Source organism: Helicoverpa zea, chromosome 15 (assembly GCF_022581195.2).
Source record: "Helicoverpa zea isolate HzStark_Cry1AcR chromosome 15, ilHelZeax1.1, whole genome shotgun sequence".
NCBI classification, from domain to species: Eukaryota; Metazoa; Arthropoda; class Insecta; order Lepidoptera; family Noctuidae; genus Helicoverpa; species Helicoverpa zea.
This window is the reverse complement of record NC_061466.1, coordinates 8787277-8808862: the sequence shown is the minus strand read 5'-3', so window position 1 is coordinate 8808862 and position 21586 is coordinate 8787277. Positions and strand designations below refer to the sequence as shown.

General features: G+C 36.7%; 3 protein-coding genes across 3 annotated transcripts; all 3 read left to right on the top strand.

The window, feature by feature from the left end:
- The first annotated feature begins 326 nt into the window (after positions 1-326).
- On the top strand, positions 327-1347 carry LOC124637067. The gene has a single exon (XM_047173387.1). It carries the CDS (start codon positions 327-329, stop codon positions 1329-1331), a length of 1005 nt encoding a protein of 334 aa, XP_047029343.1. The 3' UTR covers positions 1332-1347.
- Positions 1348-5066: 3719 nt separating this feature from the next.
- Positions 5067-13606, top strand: LOC124636983 (T-complex protein 1 subunit gamma). Its single transcript, XM_047173283.1, has 12 exons — positions 5067-5228; positions 5307-5368; positions 5461-5637; positions 6151-6348; positions 6855-6979; positions 8552-8747; positions 9249-9403; positions 10004-10172; positions 10623-10715; positions 11314-11428; positions 12044-12219; positions 12682-13606. Exons 1-12 carry the CDS (start codon positions 5198-5200, stop codon positions 12805-12807), a joined length of 1623 nt encoding a protein of 540 aa, XP_047029239.1. The 5' UTR covers positions 5067-5197; the 3' UTR covers positions 12808-13606.
- Positions 13607-14617: 1011 nt separating this feature from the next.
- On the top strand, positions 14618-21263 carry LOC124637149. The gene is made up of 3 exons (XM_047173498.1): positions 14618-14694; positions 18390-18503; positions 19778-21263. The coding sequence occupies exons 2-3, from the start codon at positions 18408-18410 to the stop codon at positions 21050-21052; spliced, it is 1371 nt and encodes a 456-aa protein (XP_047029454.1). The 5' UTR covers positions 14618-14694; positions 18390-18407; the 3' UTR covers positions 21053-21263.
- The last annotated feature ends 323 nt before the right edge of the window (positions 21264-21586 follow it).

Genomic DNA, 21586 nt, shown 5'->3' with positions numbered 1-21586 from the left:
TCGTAAAGATAAGGCTACAAGTATTAATTCTATCATTGAGAAGAATAGAGTTACTCTCTGCAGAAAAAAGGACTGGCTACAATCATTTTATTCTAAGGCAACAATTATATATGGATCTAATTCGCTTCTCATCTATAACATGAAAATGATAACAGTCTGTAAATATTTTGCAAATATCGTACTCCCGTCGTGTCGCACGGTATAAAGTGCTTCAACCACCCCTCATTCAAGTGCATCGCATCTCATTCACATCACGTTCCCCGGCAGCGAACACTCGCTCATTTGCGAATTGATTTACATTCTAACATGTATACTTTTGTTGCAGCATGAGTTCCGTGCAAGAGGAGAAGGTTCCGAGCGAGGGACCGAATAAAACCCATGTACGGGAACTTAGGAACACGGAACTGGTCTCCCGCCTTCTAGCTGCCACACCGCCGTACCTCTACAGCGCTTTACCGCTGCAACCCCATGCGTTTTTCTTCAGCGAAATGCTGCGGTCTTTTGTGAACGCTCGACACGGATGCAGACCACCTCATTACCACCGTCGCTTCAAGCGCCGTACGCACAAATATTTCGCCGAAAACGAGAATGATTGGCGACGCGAGTGGCCCAAACATGAAGAAGAGAAGAAAGAGCCGGAGACACGACCAGAAGTGCCATTGGAGCTGACTGTCGACAAGCATTCGAGGGTACGTGAGCCATCACCACGGAGATTATCACCAAAGGCTGAACAAGTTAAGCCAAGCAGTAGCCCTGGCCCACCAGGAAGGCAGTCTTCCTATGTAGATGTTGGAACAGAAGAACTGCCAAAACCTTCCCCTTGCGTTGGACGAGGCCCGGAGGCTGCATCAGTGCCACAGTCGAACCTAATTCTCCCACCCCCACCGCCTATGTGGTACCCACCCCTCTACAACCCTAACGGTTTTGGAGTGGACCCGTTAAACTTCTTCATAGATTTGCGCGTATCGGGTCACATTTATGACAGAAAGCGGGCTTTAGCTGAAGGAGTGGAGAATCAAGAGACGAGGGAGGAGCCTGGTTTAGATAAGAGGCTTGGTCGAGACTTCGGACAGCGGCCTCGGCACTTGTCGGCTTTCTCCGTGCCTGTTCGGTCAGGCAGCATTCCCGCCGAGTCAGAAAAGTATTTCGATCAGTCCGCATCTAAGCCTGCTGGCAAAATAAACGGCACTTCGTATATAATGAGGAATTTGAAACGTGTATATGAAGATCTCCATAATTTGCAAGACGTGAAAGGAAATGCCAAAATGAGCAAAAGTGATGATACCAAAGCCGAATCGTCAGATGTCGACGATGATGATATTATAGATTAAAATTGACTAAAACAATTTCAAATTGTATAGCTTCTTAATAAATAATTATGTGAATATTGTTGGTTAAACTTAGATTTCTAATTAATCTTAATTAAAGGAGAGTGGGCAACTCCGATGATTCTATTTTACTGCGGAATTTTAAACATTTGTGTAAACAAAACCACTTATGCCCATTTTCCTCTGTGAAAGTTTATAACAAATTGATCTCAATGCTAGTCTATATTATTATAAATATTTATAATGAATATGAAGTGTAACTATTTATGAATATCCTATTAAATTATCTCTGTACGAATGCTGGTCGTTTTATTGAACAACTTACCTACCTAAAACTTCTGGGGAAGTATAGGGGAAGGTATTTACAAAATCAGACCAAGGGCGGATCCACCGTTGTGGGCACGATGGGCATGCCCACAACCTTATTACCTAGACTTGTGACATCACTCTTTTACGATAGGCTGATGATACCACTAGGGAACAAAATAATACTTTTTTTTGTTGCATTTAATTTTATGACTGTTGTTTACTAATTCGAGATCACCATATTTTTTTTCTTACAGCTTTAGTTTTTGAGGTACTTTTGTGTCCCAAAACTCAAAAAAATTCGCGCTCGCTACGCTCGCGGCTTTTTCACTTTGCGGTGGTTTAAGTCCAATGTCGAAAAAGTTAGATTAGTTTAATTGAAAGTAGAAAAGGATAGCACCCCCATAACGCACTCTTTCAGGACTTTCTGGTTAACAAGAAGCGGTGAAAAACAAAACAAACTTCCCAGCAACACAGCTGTCTATTACAATAAAATTATTATTATTTACAATAGTCACTATTTTACATTTTTTTGTACAAAACAGTACCAAAACTCAAAAAATCTCGCGCTCGCTACGCTCGCGGTTTTTTCACTTAGCAGTGGCTTTTTTTTTACTTGTTTCTGTGATTTCGTGTCCCAAGACTCCAAAATTTTTAATTTATACAGTTTTATACCACGTCTTCGCTTTTGGTTTTATAACTTAGTAACTACGACGAAATGTAAAAAATGTTCCGGCTTGCTATGCTCGCGCAAAAAACAAAACTACTCGCAATCTTTCCATACATAGGGGTGATTTAGTAATGATTGCACCCGGTACATAAGCTAGAGACGGAACTGATAGTGAGCATAATATGAGTTTAGATATATTTATATCTATTAGCATTATTAGATTGGTTCGTAATTTTATTTTGTCGTTTTTTTTTGGGGTGCTCAATAGGTAGCAGCCCGGGGTGCCACCCGATGCTATGCCGCCACTGGTAGTTGAGAAGTGCACCAAATGCGTCAAACCCTCCCTATATTGGCTTACTGGCTACTAGAAATTATTGATTGAAATAGGTTTGGATCGAAACTATTTTTTTTTTATCGGGTCCAACTTCCTCCTAAGTTTATTTTCATTCCTAATGCCAAAGTCCTGATGCTCAAAAAAAAGGAAATAATTTCATTCAAAAGTTCATAAACGACTTGCATAATTTTTAATGAGCATGTTTATGCTCCGACTTTTACTTTTCTAGTAGCCGCTTCTATATAGTTTCGATTTTCTAGTAGCTGTGACCACAACCTTTTTTGAGGGCTGGATCCGCGCTTGAATCAGACTCATTTATCAAGTTACAGCCTAAGCTACTCCCATTGAATTTGAAAAACTATATATATCTTACTCTATACCGTAATACAATTATTAAAATTATTTAATTTTGAAGTTTCATTAAAATTTAACATAAAGTTAGGTAATCAATTTAATTATACCTGCATAGACTAGACAGAATGCCAATCCTTTTAAAATTTTTAACTCAAAATAATGCCATATTATCCTTTTTGCACAAGCCGGATCAGCAGATGTATGCTGCCTCCATCTATATTTTGTTTCTCATACTTTTATGTTTTGAAAGTCAAGCTATTAAAAATTAAAATACCTTATGGCTAGATGGCCACTATTTTCTCGATCTACGTTTTGATGAGAACCAAATTGTATTACCGCTATCTAGTGGCTGTTAGCGTAGTGGATTTACTGTAAATCTAGCAAGATACTGGTCTCTGCTTTATCTGCCGCTGTTTTGGAATTTATTTTATGTTGTTTCATAATGGAGAAAGGCAGTGAGGGATTTTCTTTTTAGTCTTCCTAGACGATGCCTAGATGGCGCTGATCTTGGTACTTTACATCGAGCTTAGAATTATTTATATGTCAATGGTACTTTACTGCAAGGCAGGAACGGAGTGTCATATCGGAACGTTTTGTCATAAACGATAAAAAAAAAAATAGAAAATAGGGAATAAAATAGAATTTATAATGAGAAAAGCAGTCATTCAGATTATTATCCGAATGTCCCGAGATATTTTGAAAACAATTTGTCCGAAGAGCTCGGCGCTATGTTTTTTTTTAACTTTGGCATTTTGGCAAAGGCCCAGTAAAGTAGCAGTTACACATAGATATAATATTACTAAACAAGATTGCGCACGCTCAAAATATATATTTACGAAAATGAACTCTATTCTAACGCAATAAGGTACTAAATTGGTTGCATAATACACAGAGGCAAATCCGAGCCAAGAGGGATAGTTCGAACGGAGGCTGTTTGTCTCTTTCTAACACCTTGCCAGCATAAAAAAAAATGTTGTGATCAAAAGTTTTGTCTTCCCAAAAACAATTGAATCACTTATATTTTTATCTTATTTTAAAAATTGTAAGTCAACAAATCAATAACAATCGCATTAATTTATTCGTATTTATTATTAAAACATAAACAACATAAATTTTTATTTTGCTTTTTTTTATTTTCTAGCGGTAACCCTGAACATTCTTGGCGCGTAATCAGCATTTAAAATTTTGTTTATATTTTTTTGTATTAAATCAATTTAAACTATTAAAATGGTGAAAAAGTGTTGCGTTTCTACTTGCAAAAGTGAATCCTATGGTGGTTGCAATATATCGTTCCACAGGTTAGCTAATAATAACATTTTCGTAAGCCAAACAACTAGGGTGCCCATGAATTCTTGTAACGAGTCAAAATATGGGTGATGGATTTTAAAACTGTTGTACTATTGTTATAGCTTCCCAAAAAATGAAGAAAGGCGACATAAATGGCTCAGCAGTCTATATATGAAGTAGAAATACAAAAAAAACAGTCTTCACTTCGAATCTTCCTGTTTTTATACTGCTAATTTCCGCTAATTATTAAAAGCCTTTATTAGTATCTTAAGGTCACAAACTGCGTAAGTTAAAACTTCAATACTAATCTGTGTTTAATAATCTTAGCAAATTCGGATTTGTCTCACATAGCTTAATCTCATAGTCACCCTATTAGAAAGGGACAGACAGCCTCCGTACTAACTGTTTCACTCGGCTCGTTTTTTGGGTTTATATGCGCAGTCCTGTTTACTAATATTATGTCTATGCAGTTACAAAGCCGTCTATAATTTTCTTGGAAACAATTTATTTTAATTCTAAAAAAGAAAATCTCCCAAGCTCCCAATAAAAAAGCTCAAAAAGAATCAATCAATCAATTTTTTTTGCGTTTGCAACATTTGTCAACACTTGACAGCCAGTAGTAGTAGTTGCCAGAAGCATAATAATGAAAAAAGTATTTTGCTCTATAACCATCATAGTTTTATAATATATTTTTAATGATTCTGAAGCATGAAACTTACACAAAGAAATTAAATAATTTATAAATAAACAGGAGCAGTGAGTTCGAGTTAATTTTTTTTTACATTTTATTTGACAGCATATTTTTGGGTGGTAACATTTCAGTCACCACGCGATTTTCGTGAATCTCTTGAAGTTCTTGGGAATTCTGGAAGAAATAATTAGATTCACGAAATTTAGCTAAATAAAACCACTATAAAAATGTACGGCCAACAACCCATTTTAGTGCTCAGTAAGTATTGGAGCTTATGTGCTTTCATTTTGTCTATATAATCCGTGATATGTTTCAACAGTAGTTTAACCATTGCAGGCCAAAACACAAAACGTGACTCCGGCCGGAAAGTTCAACTGGAGAATATAAACGCTGGAAAGGTGAATTGATGGGAAAAATACTTGTTATGCATTATTTTCGCTAATATCTTTGTGATTGAGTACTAAAATTGTTGATGTGGGATTTATTTTAGACGATAGCCGACGTTATTCGAACATGCCTCGGGCCTCAGGCGATGTTGAAAATGTTGATGGACCCGATGGGAGGCATCGTGATGACCAACGACGGCAACGCTATCCTCCGTGAGATCACCGTGCAGCACCCAGCCGCTAAATCCATGATCGAAATCGCCAGAACTCAGGATGAAGAGGTTAGAATATTTACTACTTCAACGATTGACTGGGTTTCATTCCTTTGTCATTTTAAAAAACTGAATGCACTCTTAAATTGTGTATTTGAACTTGTCAATGGATCTGCTGGAGTTTTTATTCATGCTTTTTGAAGTATAAATTGAATAAAGAAATTAAATTAGTCATTTGCTTGTGTGGGAGTAAATACATGTTAAATGATAGGATCCTACTTAGATACAATAGATATCTAGCTACAAAGACCTGTAACTTACCTAAGTTGCATTTTGTATCCGTTCTTCTGTTTTATTAGTGTTGTAGCCTAATCTCTATGGACCAAAAATTTTTCAATTTTCAACTTACTAGAATAAAAACTTTAAACAATTTTATGCCAGACCACTGCTAAGCAACTACTAATTGCTACACCATAACTGCAATGTTGTAATATACCAAGCATACATACACCTCTGATTTTTATTCTTTTTCTACCTTCCATAACACAACTCTTTCAAGCATTAAAACCTGTCAATTCTCAGGTTGGTGACGGCACAACATCAGTCATTGTCCTGGCTGGAGAGATGTTAGCCGTGGCTGAGCAGTTCTTGGTGCAGAACATCCACCCCACAGTCATCATCAGGGAGTACAGACAGGCCCTTGAAGATGCTGTCAAACTGCTGCAAGAAAAGATCTCTGTTCCCATTGACTTGAATGATAGAGACAAGCTGAAGGAAGTTGTAAGTGTTTTTAATTAAATTTATTTGTTTCTATGACTACCACTTTAGAATATTTAAGAGTTATTGCTGTTAATACTGGTATTTAAAGTAGTACTTGTGGATACCACACCTGTGCAGGAAATTATAAGAAAATAGAAAATCCACTGTGTTTCATGTATATCGGCAATCCAACATACAACAGTTTAATTTAACATAATGGATGATTGATTAATAGATAACTTTAGTATCTTTCCTCATTTCTTGCAATCACAGCTTTGTTAAAATTAAGTTTTTTTAAGGTAGACTTGCACTTGTAAATATTCAGATTGTAGGATCTATATAACAAGCCACCCATTAAGTAGTTTGATTTTGACATTCATCAGTCTTTTATGAAATTGTCATTGAGGTGCTCAATAAGCCATCAAAGTGTAAGTCTATCTTTCTATATCTTTTGTAGAAAATAGGTATAAGAATGTAGTTCTTATAAATATCAGAAGAGCCTGTTGATAATGATGTTCTCTTTGTAGATCCGTTCATGTGTGGGCACCAAGTACATTGGACGCTGGGCTGACCTGGCTGTGGACATCGCCCTTGATGCTGTCAACACCGTCACCATCAATGACAATGGCAGAGTTGAAGTTGACATTAAAAAGTAAGTTTTATTATTATAATTTTCCAATTTCATAAAACAACATTTTTTTAGGGCTAACAATGGGCAGAATTAGAATGATTTTATGTCACAGCAAGCTATTGTTAAAGGTTTGCCCTTTGCACATACCGTACAGTATTGAGATGATCTAGTGTCTTACCACAGTGTCCATTGTAAAGCTGCTTGTCTAAGGAGAAAATTACTCTTAATTAGCTCATGGCCAAGACAATATTATTGTAATGTGAACAAAACTATTGATATAGTCACAAAATATTGATTTATTATTACAAATAAAGTTGAACAGGACTTGGCTTCTATGCGATCTCAAAACTTTTTACGGTGGAGGAATTGCGTAGAGGATTGGCTTTTTTTTACATTTAATGTTTTTGGTGGGATCTCATTTATTTTTTGTAGGTCTCTTTCTTCTCTAAGTATATAACAAATTAAATTAACTTACATGCAACTAACTAAATATACAACAAACTAAATATGTACACCTAAAGTAGCACGTAAGCAATATTTTTTTTAAATAAACTAAAAAAAATCGAAATTGTCGAATTTTTGAATCTCTTTTAGAATAAAAGAGATTTATTTCAGAGGTAGATGGCGCTATCACATGAAATTATTTGTTTTTTTTAAGTACTACTTATACTAAGGTATGTAACGAAACTATAGCGCGATTTAGACCAGGACAACGCCATCTATCGAGCGAGCATGCAGTATTTATCGCACTGCATTATAATATGAAATATTTTATCATTATTCATTTCATTTTAACCTAGCTTTTTTATTCATATGTATGTATATTTAATAAATAATAACAATATACCACACTACGTAACAATAAAACAAATAGTAACATTTTGTACATAAATAAATAACAAAGTTATCAGTGCAGTCAAAATTCATACACAATGTTCTTGAAAAACCGCAAATATAAATTTGTATCCTATTTTTTATTAAGTTTTTAAGGTTTTTATAATTTTTCCTTTATATGTAGCTAATAACCTATCTTGGTGCCAAATTTGAAGGTTTTAAGTTTGCTAGAAGTAGCTTAGATTTTTGATGAACGGTCAGTGAGTCAGTGAGTGACAAAATGGTGTAACTTTGATCGCTCATAACTCGTGAACTATTTATTCAAATGTCTTGTAATTTTGAGACTGAGCTTGTTCTAATACTTACTCTTGGTCATCGAAAACCTAAACTCCTAGCTTTGTTCACATGGAAGATACAGGGGACTGAAATAGCCGCGAAACGCTTCGAGAAAAGATGGTACGGCCGTGCCCGCTTTGCTCGAGTCTTGGCTGGGGCACTGCCGTGCCCTCAGATAACCCCATTTTGCATGGTTTTGTTTGTAGTGTATGTTTCTTTAGAAAGTCTATCTGTAACTTTCATGTTGAAGAATAATGCTCGGAAGAACATACTTGCACACATATAACTTTTATATCTTCGCTTCTTTTTTTATATCACGAAATATCTTCAGATACTTTCATGTTATGTTATAAATTGTATTACTGTTATTTTAACTAAAAGCCATGTATTATGTATTTCATAAAACTTCTTATCATATTCCAGCTACGCGAAAGTGGAGAAGATCCCCGGCGGTACCATCGAAGAGTCTCGGGTACTCAACGGCGTCATGTTCAACAAGGACGTGACTCACGCCAAGATGCGTCGTTACATCGAGAATCCCAGGATCATTCTGCTGGACTGTCCTCTGGAGTACAAGAAGGGAGAGAGCCAGACTAATATTGAGATTATGGGAGAACAGGTGAGGTTTATTGCCAAATTTTATAAGTTTTGTTGAAGGTTTTTGAAGGTGATTTTATAGGGTGTTTAGGTAATGACAAATTGTATAAAGGGGTAGATTAAATAAAATTGCAGCATCTATGTTGTAAATGTCTCTTACAAAAATCTCTTACAAACATTCTTTACCATATGGTGACCTGTGACAATTAGCTTGCCATAGATAGCACTCCTGATTCGCGAATATTTCACATAAACAGTAAAGTTTTGTGTAGCAAAGGGGACTTAAAAATGCAAACCTAACAGGAATTGGTTAAACCTAACAGGTTATTTAAGATATTTAAATGCTTCTTGAATTTCATGTCAAACCATGTACTGCTGACTACCAGTGCCAGTCTCAGTGTGGGGAAAGAATTCCTCGGTTTCTCTTTAAACAGTTCTTAGTAACTGAGAAAAGGCTTACCTTTATTTAGTTTGATAACCTGCACTGTCACAAACTTATTCTACATTCTCTTTTTCCTGCCAGGACTTCACAAGACTGCTTCAATTAGAAGAGGAGCACGTACAGCGTCAATGCGAGGAGATCATCGCGCTGAAGCCTGACGTCATCTTCACGGAGAAGGGAGTGTCCGACCTGGCGCAACACTACCTCGTTAAAGCTGGCATTACTGCTATCCGCAGGTAAATTAGGAAAATCAAGTTATTTTGAATAGAAGTTTATAAAAATACTAGCTAAAGGAACTACCTCCTGGACATGTATAAAAAGAAGCCTATATATTCCTCGAACATAAGGCTACCACACACTCAAAGACCTTCAAATTGGTCCAGTAGTTGCTGAGATTAGCGCTATCATAGGTAGATAGATGTTTGTATATTGAGATAACATGATGGCGACGAGATGAGACAAAAATTAATACAGCGCCATCTATAGCGGCGTCGAAGTACCAATATAACCGTGGTGTAAAATTGTATTCCCTCGCTTTGTATTCTCGTTCGATGGTCATCTGGAGTATTTATATTTTAATATTTCCAGATGGCGTTATTATGGTACATATTTTGTTTACCAAATGATTTTTGTTGTTTCAAAGTTTTAAATGTATTTTTCTCATAGCGCTCTAGAAACCCCACACACACACCCGGATAAAAAGCAGCCAGTAGCCAGCAGTGTTACCTTCCTTGATAAATAGGCTACCTGACACTGAAATAATTGTAAGATTCGAGTTATCAAGCACACTACTTCTTTGTATATGTTTTTTGAAATAATAAAACTTTATTCCGCAGACTCCGTAAAACCGACAACAACCGTTTGGCCCGTGCTTGCGGCGCCACCATCGTCAATCGTACTGAAGAGCTGAAGGAGTCTGATGTAGGTACCGGCGCCGGCAAGTTCGAGATCAAGAAGATTGGAGACGAATACTTTACCTTCGTTACTGAGTGCAAGAACCCTAAGGTACATTATTGTTAACGTAAATGTGGCGTTAATTTTATATTATAAGTATATTTAAACTTAAATAGTTATGGCAAATCCCATTTCCAAATACTTTATAATCACACAAAAACACATCAAAGATTTGAAATGTATATTTATTTTTACGTTTCTACTTGTATTAACAAATTGTAGTAAGTCATCTCAGCTAACTCCGTTGGATTGACAAAGAGGTGTAAAAAGAACAAGGCAGATTTTGGTGATTTTTAGTGCTCAGATAAAGCAATGACTACTGCGTTGCGCGTTGATTGTTTGACTCTGCCGTTTTCATTCTGTCAATTATACCCATGCTTCGGATTCCTAGTGTGTCAGACAGAATCATTGTAAAAAATTGTTTCAAAATGTTAAGTATCCAAGTATTTGAGTTAAATGCCTGTAATCAAAATAAAAAAATAATGTTTTTGTTGCTTTCAGGCGTGTACCATCTTACTGCGCGGTGCTTCAAAGGACGTCCTTAATGAAATTGAAAGGAATCTTCAGGATGCCCTCCATGTTGCTAAGAACTTGGTAAGTTATAACTTGATTAAAGAGATAATCAGTTGCTGCATGCAAAAAGCGTACCGTCATTTTAAAAAGGCGGTTACGCACTTCTGACTGTACTATCAGGCGGTCTGATTGACTCCATCCCGTAAAAAAGGAAATTCTAAAATTTTACACTGGTACGGTTTTCAATCTGGATGGGTCTGATCGATTACAGATGTTTTATTACACGAAAACAAGTGACTCGACAACTATTGAAGTTGTACATACTAAAACAATGTGCATGTCATGTATGAGTTACCCGCTTTCGTCGTAATCTATGTGTATAAGTAGATGTGAATAGATTCACATCTGGTCATATTGGGAGTACGAATCCAACATATACACCATTATCAAAACCCTGGGTAGATGTAATTCTAACCTGCCAGGGCTGCGGGAATGTTCGAAAGAGTTACCGTGGCCCTGGTACATAAAAGACCTACGAAGGCACACAATGGATTTTTTGCCAGTAAGTCTGAAACTCCCTCACCGCTACTAACCCACAGCGGGAGACGGGTCATTTGATGATTTTTGCCATCACTAAAAACTGTAAACAGATGACAATTTTAATTATACTTGTGTTCAGGTGCTGAACCCGCGCCTGGTGGCCGGTGGTGGTGCGGTGGAGATGGCGGTATCGCAGGCGCTGGCCGCCAACGCGGCCCACAACACTCCCTACCGCGCGGTGGCACAGGCACTCGGTAATTACTGGCTTTTATTATATTGTGGATAATGTTCTACTAGATATCTTCGACGACTACTGCTAGATGATTTCGTGAAAATGTTGAGATAATTTTCTTGCATGTCGAGATAAAATTATTCTCTGTGCTATCGATTCAGTTTTAGAGTTAATAAGTTTCATATTTATCTGTCAATACCTACTATTGTTTAATTAAAAAAAAATACTACCTCGAAGCCTGAAGAAAAAATCTCGAAAGGATCGAAGATGATGGAAAATAGTTACCACTTTTTGATAACCCTTACCTATGTATAATAGATGTCTACAGTTAAGGTCCAAATGAAATAATATAACAAATCATAAATCCTTTGACTTAGTTGACTAAAAGTTTACTTATAAAATAAGCTCAATTAAGAAATAAGAAACTAAAATTCATTATCCATTTCTACTCATCATAAGTTCCAAATATCTGTTGGTTTGTTTCTGCCAACATTTTGGAAGTTTTGGGGTTGGCTTTCGTTTTGATGTTCGGAAAGTTCTGACTTATCATATCATCCTAATTTGTATAAAAGTTTTTGACTTTGAGTTTCAGTATCTCAGTATTTTACCCAATTCTCACGACCATTTCTCTTTACAGAAATAATCCCCCGCACCCTAGCGCAGAACTGCGGCGCGAACACCATCCGCACTCTCACCGCACTCCGCGCCCGACACGCCGGCGGCAGCAGCTCCGCCGGCATCGACGGCGACACCGGCGAGATTGTAGACATGCCCGTCAAGGGGATATGGGAACCACTCGCTGTTAAGTTGCAGGTTTGTATTGTGTAGTTGCTGAATTTTAACTGTGGCGAAGGGTTGTGTTTTTGGAATGAAAAAATACAGTATATTTTGGTGCGTCGTCACTGCCTGAAAATGAAGATTGTTGAACCAAGGTGGAGGGATTTACTCATACTCACCGCGCTGGGCATGCATTATTTAGTTAATTCGTAATAAAAATTGAATTGAAGATAGCCTGTAAAGTATGAAAAATAATATTAATATATTTTACTCGACTGCAAAAAATGGTTTTTGACTTAAATATATTTTTTTTTATACTACATTTTATTTGTATTTTTGTATACATAGTTTAAAGTCTTCGTAGAATATGAATGGAATTTCTTTTAATTTTCACAATCGTTCTGCAGTATTGGTCCATTGTTTTTCTTTCAATTGCCTTAATATTTTCAACATTTAATTCCCATTGCTTTATTAACATAATACAATATTATCTTCCAGGTATACAAAACGGCAGTAGAAACAGCGATCCTGCTCCTCAGAATCGACGACATTGTCTCTGGCTCAAAGAAGAAGGACGGCAACGAGCCCGCCACACCGTCACAAATGGCCGCCGGCATGGAATAACTTTACAACTAGCCTTTAACATTCTAATTTACTTTGTTCAAGGACTAAATCTGTTACAAACTAAAATCATAGACATATCTTACTTTGATACATACTTTGCAGACAAAGACTGCTTATAGACAAAGACTACTTTTTGAAAAGAAGGTTTGTATGTTTTTATGTAGTGTGTTATCTGTGTCTATGGTTGTTTGTCTATGGTTTTGGTGAAATTTTCCAAAGATTGGCTCAGAGTGAAAGCTTGTTTGTGTCATTGTACAATACTCGTACTCATATAGTGAGTTTCTTATGATATATTTAGGTATCGTTAGCTGTCATCTACATCGCGTATAGGCCAGTATTAGGTTGAAACGGTGCAAATAGTACGCTAGCGCATCCAAGAGCACCTTAGCACATTATAGACTCGAATCCATCCAAAGTACATATAAATAAAAATATATTTACTAAGTGAACGATGTACCAACAGGCCTAAGTACCTCAAAAGTATTTAAGAATTAGTCCTTGAACAAAAACCGTATTAAAAATAACTAGTTCATAGTTATCGCGAACTGAAATGTTTGAATTATTAATTTTAATAAATCAGTTTGCGATTCGTTATAGATAGCTTTCGCTTAATCTAGTGCTAACGATGCCTTATTTAAATCGTTCCATCACTCTAATAATATAATTTCTAATGTAATAACTACTTTATGTATTTCTGGTTATTTATCATAATTTTCGTCTGTACACAAGAGTGCATTTAAGTTCTACAATTGCTATTTTAAAAGTGAACAATATTAGTATTAAAGTTTTATATATCTAATGATTTTCTTTTATTTTTTTGGTTCTTATAGCGAGGTTCTCCTTAAATTGTTCGCGAACATGAAATGTTTACGCGGTGCGAGTCCACTATTAGCATGTGTACACACACATAAAGGTTGGAATTTTACGGAAATTTTAGAAAATGTTCGTGGGGAATTTACCATTGTTTTAGTTTGATTGAATAGACCAGAAAATACATTTGTTTGCATTACCAGTGCCGAACATATTTGGAATCCTGCCTTTATACGTAAACATTAAATTATCATAATTTTCTGCAGAACATTTAATACATGATAGGTAACTTTTCAACAAATGAAAATGAAATTTTATCCGCAACCAAAATCACCCCATTGTCGCTAAACAAAACATTACAAAATTAAAATATCAAAGTAAGTATTATGTTAATACTTCCTTGTTATTTGGCAAACATTAGATAATCTTCGCGGCATCGCGGATAAGGTTTGGCAGCGCAGTGACAGGCGACACGGTTCGCGTACACATTGTTATAGATTCAAATGTATCTACAGTTATTTTGTATGCGTTTCCATTGATCGCTTTTTTGAATGTAGCTTTGTTAAGTTATCGTTATATGTAGGTACCTACTTATATGCAACGATGTTGACCTGACCTACCGTATTTAGAGAAATATGGTTAAAAGTCACTCTTCTGCAATGTAAAATGCTATGAAAACATACCTACTAGACAATGGTATTTATACAGGGTAGGAATATAATTCTATGCATGTATGCACACACAATTCACAATGCAATAGAAAGGGATCCAGATTCAGCTATTTGTATTGAATATTGACACACTTGACTTCTCGTTGAAGGCGTAGATTATCCTATCAAGATAAGTCTAACTTTATGACACTACTACATAATCCATCAGTCAGACAAAACATTACACCCAGTTTTCCCTATGAACCGTATCACATAGATTTTGGTAGTTTAGTTACAATGGAAACGCTGGTCAATTGTGTTAGTGGACAATAAGTTAGCTACCCGTGACCGGCGATCGGTGGGACCCATCGTCATTGCACTGTCGAACCGCGAACAGGTTGGACCCTGGTCACCAGATTATGATAAGGTATGCAACTTTATTTAATTATTATTATTTAAATTTAGTGATACGTTACTAAATTGGTTTTGCTCCAAAAAATATGGGGGTTTACTTATTTTATTTATTGGAATATTTCACCATTTTACCTAATTATGTTTCAACAATAACAATCGGAGATGATTATCATGTTGTATTGCGAAATAGTGTCGTCGGAAAAGTCTGAATTTTTGCTAATGGGTATTATGATCAGCGCCACGTGTGTGAAATTGAAACTAACGAAATTTTTGCCTTTTGAGAAAGTTATTATTTAATTTAATTTGGTAAAACATATTTACATTTAGTGGCGTTTGGGTCCTTTGTTTGATTGATTTTTCAGTAAATATTGAGTTTTTTCCCATAAAATGTGATCGTCTGATTGTCATTTGCTTTTGTTTTGTTGTTTACGGATATAGGCAGTTCTATCTCTATTTTGGCGTCCAGAGTGTGGAATAGAACAGTCAGCATGACCGAATTTGTCTGGAGCCCAGATAGTGATCATCTATTGTGTTGGGACATAGCCACATAGGTACCTATTATAGTGTACAAGCTTACGTACAGACATAGTTGCACTCTCTATTTCTTCAATATCATAGTTTGATGGGACGGCAATCTGACAAAACCGGAGACACATCAAGCGCAGGATCTACAGCTAAACATGCTCTCTGATGTATGGGCTTATTACCACCATGTTTCAGACTCGGGGCTGCTTTGTGATTATTCATTTAAACCGATTTCAGCCCGATCCGGAAATCGAATTAATTAAATAGATACTGTTTTTAACTATGTTGTATGAAAGCGTGGGAACCTCTGAATGCTTACCTATCGATCTATTATTCGTAGAGATCTATTGATGATAGACCTACTTTGTGATGCATTGTAGCTCCTTCAGTTTATCTGTACGCATTCACGTGCCATTGTAAGAGAATAGTGCAGTATCTAAATACTTAGGTTTTGTTCCTTTGTTTACAAAAGCGAGAGAATTGATTGAGTTGTTATACCATTAAGTAGAACATTGAATATGTATGGTATTCTTTCTATTAGGATTAATAGAAATATTTCTTCCTATCTAGATCCTATTGTAAAGATCGAATCGCGGATGGAATTCGTTAATATTTATTTGCTTAGGTGGTTTTTCAGCCGGATCAAACCAGATTCCAGTTGAATAATTATAATTTTTGGTAAATTAAATTAAAATGGTACAATCTCTTCAATGCCTTCCACCAAGATTAGAAGCCGGTAGGTACGGCCACGGTCAGGAGTCGACTGTGTTATACTTACATACCTCTATATAAGAAGTGGTAAGCATGCTTAGTTCTTCAGTTTTATGGAGTCTCATTAATATGGCTATTATACCTTCTTCTTTATTATCCGTCCCATCGGGCTATGACAGTGAAGAAATAGTGAGTGCACCTGTGTCTGCGTAAATGCTTGTGATATGTCCTGTGCAGCTGGCTGATCTCCTTGAGAACAATCGCTGTGGCTGGTCGAACATAGGCGCCATTAATCAGTTCCCAAATAATGCATGATTTCGGAGATCCCAGAAAGTGGAAAATAGAAACAATCTGTTAGAAAAGAGGAAAACCTAGGCTACCATTTAATCAATAGCCCAAGATTTATGTTTATCCATTGCTATGGTAAATTCGCTACCATGATCAGCCATACTACCCAGGGCTATCAACCATGCCCTTAACCTTTTGAACGCCAATGTCGGCTATAGCCGACATGAGCAAGCGTGCCCTGTGCGCCAACGACGGCTATACTCGACAAAAAACAGGTCGCAGAAAAATACAAAATAAACCTATTAAATCATTACTTTTATGTATTTTTTAGTAGATATTTAATTAAGATTTTCGGGCTTGGCGTACAGGGCATAGGAATACCGATATGGCGTGGCGGTGAAAAGGTTAACTAGGTCAGTGAGCCTTCAATGGGCAGGATAACGGCGTCGATACAATTGTGCAGTTTTGTGGACCGTAACAATCGTTTGTCACCAAATCGTCATGTCGTGGGATACTTCTGCGTCATTGTGATTTTTTGGGCTATTGTGAAGATTTTCTTTGGTTTTGTTCAGTAGATTTTTCGGGTTTTCATACATGGGTTCCTGTAGTGGTTTTGAATGGGGGATGTGAAATACTATAGGTATTGTGTTTACGAAGTTTGGATTTGTAAAGTGTGTTGATGTTTAAAAGGGGTGTTGAATGTTCCATCTCATCGTATGTCCACTGTGTCCTGAAACTTGGGAGGACCTAATGAGCGCGTCCGGCCGTGCTCTCGCTGTGGCGGCATATTGGGCTGACAAAGTGTAGTCTCACTATAAGACATGTCATCGACACGAAAGAAGAAGAAGAAGAAGGGGTGTTTGTATCTTCTTCTAGCATTTATGATTCAAGAAAGACACCATGGCTATTGGGGTAGTTACTTATGTGTTTTTAACTTCGGTAATATTTCATGTTAGATCTAGTTGGTCATCTTCGGTACGGGAAATGTTCGCAGAAATTATAAGCAGTGCTCTGAAGAAAGTAGCGAGCCGCTATTGTATTTTGGCGAGAATTAAAACAAAACGCGAACAAAAGAAAAGCGGTCAGTTTCACATAAATGTGTGAAATTGTGATTATCCACCTATTGCCTGTTGAGGCTGCCTTGATATTATGTAGCAATAACAGTTATTTAAATATTCATATGTCCTTGGTTTGAAATGATAGGCATCATTGTGATGAGCAAATCATGATATTGACACGGTTGACGATTTTCATACTTGAAATACCTAAATGAAAATTTGTTTGTGATTTGAATGTATCTGAGCTGCAATATATTTTTCGTAAATCAATCAAAAAGTCAAAACTCAAAAACGTTTATCCAAATTAGGCTGATGAACCAGCACTTTTCGAACGTCAAAAACAAAAGACAGCCCCTAAAACGCTCGCCCTTCACCACTTGTCCACTACATTAAGGTCTTCTAAGGATCTGGTTTCATTCTTTGGCACTAATTTTCAAACCTACAGGTACCTACAGGTATCTTTAGTTTATTGGACTTCTTTTTTCCAATTTTTTATAAGTGTAGTAAGGTACTTACGTCTTAGCCAAAACTATATTTTCAAAGCATTTTCATATGTTTTCCTATAAAAATAAATTGGAAAAACTAAGTGAAAATTGTAAACCACGAGGTCGTTTACTGTTTGGAATGTTTGTCTAACAACTGATACAAGTTCACGCTCCGGCGCCGCTTCCGTCCGATTTCATCACACTTCCGACTGCCGGTCACTGATCCAACTGTATTTACTTTTATAACTAAATATTTGAGTGGTATTTTTTATTCGTTATTTGTATGTACGGCGTAGTTTGGTCGACACTGTCGCTGTCGATGTGTTGGTACAAAATGTAACCTATGTGATGGTTTGTAGAGCCTTGATAACCCTAGGTACAGGTCGCGAAAGGTGGTCGTTAGTCATACCTACTCATAATAGGTATCTATCACAAAGAAGACATTTATTTTTCCAGACAGTTGCAAAAATTATATAAGTCTTGCTCAACATATAATGTATTTATATATTACGTATAGGAGGAGGAGATAAAATTAACTTAATATATGAAAATTGCTAAGAAGTCTTTTTAGCATAGTTAACGCTTCATCCTACACAGACAGTCATCGCATTTACTAAAGGATATTCCATCATGTATTTCAGTGTTAAAGTCCAGACACCATGAGGTACTCCAAGGCGATCCTGTTATGGTGCGGCCTGCTCATCCGCGTGGTCTTCCCATTAGAAGTTCACCAGGATGTTGAGAAGCATACCGAAGTGAGTAGACGAGCTATATGAAGTAGGTAGTGTCTGCAATTAAAATAAATTAACACAAGCAAAATTACAGAATACTTGAACACCAAATTGTTAAACGTAAAAGCTGTCTCCAGTGGTTTCTGTAATTTTCAGGTATTGTTTAGGTAGTTTTGTAGTCGTGACAGTTACTTAAGGGAAATAGTGTTCACCTGTTTTGTAATTTCAATTGGATTGTAAAACTAATCTGCAGCATTGGGCACGTCATGTAATGGTAGATTTAAGGTTGTGTGTGTGAATAAATTAATAAAATTTGGTTGCTGACTATACTCTCAAATGACAGACAAATCTCTTTCGCCACTAAAATAAACTCACACTCCACCAAACCAAACAGTAATTACTCTCGCAATAAAAAAGAGTTTAAAGCATTAATTGATACGGATCTAAATTATAGTATCGTTGAGTAATAAGTTGATAAATAAGCTATTTGTTCTAACACACCAGTTCGCACGCCATCTTGATTCTGTCAGTAGCAACCGCATAACCTAACCCGGGTTTTGATAATAAACAAAATGTTCTATAACTGAACTTTGAAAGTTAGTCGAGATACTTTTATTTGCGGAGAAGTGTGATAATTTTAAACTTTAGACACGTGCAAGACTTTGCGATGAAACTGGCATAGGTTTGGTGATTGTAAACGGTAATTTGAAACAACCTTAGGCTAGCGCCTTTAACGAATAGTATAGCAACCTCCAAACATTATATTACCTACATGAGTAAACATTGTTCACAAATTCAGTCAAGCATTAGAAATATATTTAAAAAGATTAATGTCGAGTTTTTGAGCAATTTATTTCTTTAAAAATTAATAGAGGTTCGGAAACCGTAAAGTTCAGAAACTGACCATAAGTCTATGAACTTCTTTTTAAAGTTAGGTACATACCTATTGATGCACTGAAAGCCATCCCATGACTCATTCGAGTTCCAGACAGGTCACAGTGAAAGCACCCACGAGATTCCTCACTGCCCACCTGACTACATCTGCAGAATATAAACAAAATGTTTTCCACATGTGTTTAGTACACTCATTTGTCTGAGAAACCCAAATTATTCCAACTATGTAGTGTCTTAAAGAATGTGAATACCAGATGCAAAATTGAGAATAGATTTTACTATGTAAAGTGACGCATATAGACTGAAAGTTTATTAAAAATATCTGATCTAACGGTATGAAGATATGGAAATATGAAAAATGACAAATAATATCCTGAGGTTATAAAAACATTTTTGATTTTCAGATCAACGTCGAATCAGAATCCGTCAGGGGCAGACGAGGTGTAATAGAAGAAGAAAAATATTACAACATGCAATCCCATCGACAGGAAACAAACATGAACATGAACCAACCTTGGATACCTGGTCCCTTACCTCCTGAAGATCCTACCACCAAAATATCCATCACCAATGAGGTTAAAGAAGTCCTTCCTCTGTATCAGACCACAGAGAGAGTGACTGACAAACCTACTGGTCGGGGTGCAAGAGCTTCTAACGAAAACTGGATCAAACTCCCTCTACCTGGCCGAGATGAGCTTCAAAGAGATCAGAGAGACCAAAGAGACCAGCATGACCAAAGGGATCAGCGAGACCAAAGGGATCAGAGAGACCAGAGAGACCATATCCTAACACCCCCTCAACCATCAGGAGATCTGATAAACTCTAGAATGCCCAGAGTCAATTTTGTTACTCAAAATAAAGCTCTAGAGGCTTCAGAGTCTCGTAACGACAAAGAATCTATTCAAAGAAAGACAAGAACTGATGAACTGCGAACTGAATTCGTAAGACCTGATGAGGATAGAGACAGGAATAATTACAAGCCAGTGTTTCCACGTCAAGCTATTTACAATCCTCCTGTAGCTGAAGAATCAAGAAGGTACTTCTACGACGGTAGGTATTACCCAATAACTGATGATCTGTACAGGCGAGACCACTTCTATGATATGATGGATAGAAGACGATATTACCCGTACTTAGGTACACGTGTTGACAGATTTGATGACTATGACAACATGGTACCCAGAAAACCTAAACGAATCATTTACTATGCACATTTACCCGAAGTAGTCCGCACTCCACCTAGCGTTGATTTAAGATACAGATACTCTGTAGACCCTTACAGACGCTATGAAGATGAGATGTATGCAAGCGGTAGGAATGGAAGATACGATTATAGATTTAGAAGTAGAAACCCTGTCATTTATGCTCCGCTAAGGAAAGATGAAAGGAACTACAGAGATCTGGCCGGAGCCGGAACTGTTGCCAAGGATAAGAAAGTAGAAGACAAAGTTACACCTATTCCAATATTACCACAGAAAGAGGACAAGTTCAAGACGAACATGAACGCTAACAGAAATCTGATAAACAGCCATCAGTACCACGAAAGTGCTGATACGTATAACGAGCCAATTTCTCACAAAACTTTCCCAGTTGTTGCTCGACCTGATGATGGATATCTTCGCTTTGACGAGCCCCTGTTCCACGGACCAATCGATGAACCCTATCAGAGAAAATATTGATCCTCTGTGCAAAAGCCGTTTGTGGCTCGTTTTTCAAAATAAACCATTTGAAAAAATAGCCACAAACGACACCCTATGTTTGAGCTATTAACTTTTGAAAGCATTTAATATCGATGTAGTATTTATCTTTAGTACAATCCTGTAAAATAAAATGAAGATTCTTCGTACAACTACAATTTTTATTTGTGTCACTAATAAACGTAATAACTGATGCCCGTGTTTTAATTACGAGCGCCTTGTTCGCGACAAATTGTACAAGTAATAAATCGAGCGTTTAATTTAAAACAAGCCGACCGAGGGTGAAGATGAATTTCATTAAGAATTAATTAATGTCATTCTTAAACCGTTCTTGTTTTTTCACGGCGTATAAAAAACATCTGTCGGGGATGTTGAGCGCGACGCGTTTTCTTGAGGTAATTAAGCAATAAATTTTGTGGCTGGCAACATCGTGAGGTGGGGGCAATTACAGTAGTTAAGAAAATGGATGTTCTCGAGTCGAGAGCGCGTACTAACCGACGTGACTAATTAAAGTGA

Excerpts from the sequence above, each read along its gene's own strand:
- LOC124637067 (XM_047173387.1), top strand. The coding sequence starts at position 327 with ATGAGTTCCGTGCAAGAGGAGAAGGTTCCGAGCGAGGGACCGAATAAA.
- LOC124636983 (XM_047173283.1), top strand. The coding sequence starts at position 5,198 with ATGTACGGCCAACAACCCATTTTAGTGCTCA. Across the intron at positions 8,748-9,248 it reads TTGAGATTATGGGAGAACAG|GACTTCACAAGACTGCTTCA; the intron begins GTGAGGTTTATT and ends TTTTCCTGCCAG. Across the intron at positions 12,220-12,681 it reads CACTCGCTGTTAAGTTGCAG|GTATACAAAACGGCAGTAGA; the intron begins GTTTGTATTGTG and ends ATTATCTTCCAG.
- LOC124637149 (XM_047173498.1), top strand. The coding sequence starts at position 18,408 with ATGAGGTACTCCAAGGCGATCCTGTTATGGTGCGGCCTGCTCATCCGC. Across the intron at positions 18,504-19,777 it reads ATGTTGAGAAGCATACCGAA|ATCAACGTCGAATCAGAATC; the intron begins GTGAGTAGACGA and ends TTTGATTTTCAG.